The sequence below is a fragment of the Empidonax traillii genome, unplaced genomic scaffold, assembly GCF_003031625.1.
Source record: "Empidonax traillii isolate 1590-97213 ecotype Southwest subspecies unplaced genomic scaffold, ASM303162v1 scaffold1969:size215142, whole genome shotgun sequence".
Lineage (NCBI taxonomy): Eukaryota > Metazoa > Chordata > Aves > Passeriformes > Tyrannidae > Empidonax > Empidonax traillii.
This window is the reverse complement of record NW_020957162.1, coordinates 154541-158090: the sequence shown is the minus strand read 5'-3', so window position 1 is coordinate 158090 and position 3550 is coordinate 154541. Positions and strand designations below refer to the sequence as shown.

At 54.6% G+C, this 3550-nt stretch overlaps 1 protein-coding gene across 1 annotated transcript in view; it reads left to right on the top strand.

The window, feature by feature from the left end:
• Positions 1-1431: 1431 nt before the first annotated feature.
• The window catches only part of LOC114071343 (single-minded homolog 2-like), a 56187-nt gene continuing 54068 nt past the window's right edge, over positions 1432-3550 (top strand). The window contains exon 1 of the mRNA XM_027909159.1: positions 1432-1802. Coding sequence (XP_027764960.1) covers positions 1628-1802 — 175 coding nt within the window. The 5' untranslated portion in view covers positions 1432-1627. The remainder of the gene's footprint in view (positions 1803-3550) is intronic.

The window sequence follows — 3550 nt, the reverse complement described above, 5'->3', positions numbered from 1 at the left end:
CCTCTTGAGGCTCTGCTGGCTTTCCGCAGCCTTTGCTAAAGAATTAACCGAGAGGTCCACTTCAGAGCTCCTCCTGCCCCTGGAAAAAAAAAATTAAAAAAAAAAAAAAAAGGAAGGAAAGAAAAGAGAAAGGAAAAAAAAAAAAAAAAAGCGGAGATATCGGTGCTTTCAGGCGAGGAGCGTGGCGGCTATGATTTCCGAGAGGAGGGGAATTTTACCTTCGATCCTTGCCGTATGGTGAGGATCGCTGCTCCTTGCGGGAGGTGAATGTAGCAAACCCTCCCCTCGCCTTTGAAAGGCATGTCTATGCCAAAGAGCCACCGCTTTGCTCTTTAAATGCGTGACAAATAAATAAATAAAAAGAAATAAAAAAGAAAAAGAAAAAAAGAGAAGCGATTCCTGATCTTACAAATTCTTTTTTTTCTTTAAAAGGAGGAAAAAAGGGGGAAAAAAAAAAAACCAACCAAAACCAACAACAATAAATAAAACCAACAAAATCAATCCCGCGCCTTTGCCAGCGCTCGGACTTGTTTGGAAAGAGACAACGCTGAAGTGGCACTGGTCCCGAGGAAAACGGATCCTTTAATTTGACTCCGCATGAGAACCACATTTGGAGCTGGGCGCAGCGGCCGGAGCGGCAGGAACAGCCCCGCAGCCCCCCGTGCCCGCAACCCCGCCGCCCGCGGGGCTCGGAGCCCCCCGCGCCCCGGCGCTGCAGGAGCCCCTCGGGGCCGGGGGAAGAGCCCTTCGGCCGCAGGACCAGCCTGTCGAGAGGGAAACGTCCGAGGGAAATGCGAGCTCGTGATTTCGGAGCGCTCCAGCCATCAGCTCCCTCCGCGCCGCCTTTGACTTTCGCTTAGCGAGGGGTTCGTCGTCTCCGCGGCATCTCGGGCTCCGGGACCAGATCATTTTGCACTTCGTTCAACGAGCAGCGCGGTCGTTCCGTTCCTTTCTTTTTTTTTTTTTTTTTTTTTTTTTTTTTTTTTTTTAAGAGACAAAATGTCCAAAAATGGTTCAGCCTGCTTAGCTCAATGATTTCTTGCATGGACGCTCTACTTTTAAAATATATCATTTTTTAATTGTTATTTTTGGACGGGGAAGGATTGAGCAGAAGAAATCCTTCAGTGAAGGGAACCCAGTGGTTTGCTCCCCGTGGAGGAGAAGATCCGATTCCCAGCTGCAGGCAGAGGACGGAGGTTCGCGTGGGTCTTTCAGCCTGGGTTTCGAAGCTCTCGCTATTGCAGGGCCAGAGCAGAACTGCCTTCTCCGAGCGGCTTTCCTATCCCGGTTGTGGCTCAGAGATCGCCTCCCCCCTCCTCGCACCATTTCTGTTGGTGTTGTTTTTGTTCGGTTGGTTTGGCTTTTTTTTTTTTTTTTTTTTTTTTTTTTTTTTTTTTTTTTTTTTTTTTTTTTTTTTTTTTCACTTCCCCTTTTTGTCTTTTTATTCCCCCTCTCCCTTTATTATTATTATTATTACTATTATTATAATTGTTTGGTTTGATTCGGGTGAGCTCTCTCCCTTCCTCGAACGAAAACACTAACTCTGACGCCGAAATCCATGCCCCCCTGCAACTCGGAGGAATCGGGTCTAATATGCCAGTGACATCCTCGCCTTGCAGTAGTCGCGATGAAGGAAAAATCCAAGAACGCGGCAAAGACTAGACGGGAAAAAGAAAATGGAGAATTCTACGAACTGGCCAAACTCCTGCCCTTGCCCTCGGCCATCACCTCCCAGCTGGACAAGGCGTCCATCATCCGCCTCACCACCAGCTACCTGAAAATGCGAGCCGTCTTCCCCGAAGGTAAAACCCCGCCGGGGCTCTCACGGGAGGGACGGGGGGACACCGTGGATAGAAAAAGAGTGGGGAGGGGGTGGTGGGGTGGGCACACACCTCGAGGCGAGCCCGTATAGCCACAGCGTCCTGGGAGGAGGGGGAGATGCCTGCAAGGATCCCAAAACCGGGTGGCAAGCGAGGAGTGATCGAGGGAAAAGGCGCCCTGGGTGGAAAGGAGCCCGCCTGCCTGGGGAGAGGAGACAGCGCTGCACTGCCCAAAACCCGGCTGTGGCGGGGGCCAGACCCGCCTGGTTAATCCCCCCCTTCTCTCCTTCCCCTTTTGCTGTCGGTTCAGCTCCGTTTGCTCGGGGGGGACCGTCCCGAGGGGAGCGGGCTCGGCTCGGCTCCACCGATGCCTGCAGCCCCGGGAGGAGCCCGGGCGGCCCCCGGGGATGGCCCCTCGGCTCGGCGTCCAGGCACGGCCTCGGCGGGGGGAAAAAAGAAACAAACTAGTGTGGTTGTTAGTATTATTTTGTTTTGGTTGGAGTTTTCTGGAGGTAGGGAAGCAGGCTGGGAAATAAGGCGCGGCGGCTTCTCGGTGAGAGGCCCCTCCGCCTTCTCCCGGGGCCGAGGAGAGAAGGGAAGGAGGGTGCGAGCACAGCCTGGCCCCGACCCGGCCGTGGCTCCGGTGGCTCTTCTCGGAGACACCCAGCAGCGAGACCTGGCACCGCTCTCTCTCCTTCCCAGGGGGTTGGAGAGCCTCGCACCGTCCCCCACGAGCGCTTTTGGGGCGAGGGGAGGCAGCGGGCCGGCACCCGTGGGGAGCCGTGGGCCGCCCGTGCTGTCCGTGCCGCCGCCGAGCTGATGGGAGACGCGAAATGAAACGCTGGGTAAAGTGGTTGCGGGTGGCTAAATAAAGCCCTGCTCCCCCCCCCACCCCCCCCAGGGCTTTGTCATTTGTTTGTGCCTCTCCGGACTAGGAGGAGGGTGAAGGAATTAGCGAATTCCGGAGTGGAAGGTCTGCTCTCCGTCGCGGTTTGGAAGGAGCTTTATTAAAAGGCTGGGAAAAAAAAAAAAAAAAAAAAAAAAAAAAGGAGGGGGGGGGAGTGGGGGGCAGAATAAAACCCCCCTCCCAACCCGAGCAAAGCTTACCGTTATGGCCATCTAATTCAGAAATTTCGGGAGCAAGGACTAGCCGCGCTAGGGAAAGCCAGGGCTCCTCCAGCGTGCGCTCCCGAGGCACGCCGAGTTAGCGGAGCAGAGAGAAGCGAGGCGCTGCTCCGCTGCATTTTCCAGCCATTATCCCCCACCGGGAAATTTCCCGATGAGAAGTAGAGCGTCGTCATTTCGGGGGGTCGCTCGCCGGCCCTGCTGCCCGGCGAACGTGCCCCCGAATGCCTTTGATTTAGGAGGGAAGAAAAGTGGCACGTTTCGAGATGCCGCTGGATGCGTCCCGGCTTTTCCAGCCCTACTGATCCTCAAGAGCAACGAGGCGACCCCGAGAGCAGGTTTATACCCACAGCTCGGGTGTGTTTTATGTGTCTGTCTTCCTTAAACAGGCCGGGCGTGCGCTTCTGCACACTCTGCTTATTAAGGGCAACGTTTAAATGCATACAGCGAATTCCTGATCTTTCATCGTCTTAAGTACGGGTGGAAACACATTTAAAACCAAAGCTTTGCATCCAGGGATGACAGGCCGGGGGAATAAGCGCCTTCGGTTCCCGAGACGAGTGTTTAGTGCTTGGGAGGGAGAAGGGGAGAGGGAGGAGGCGGGA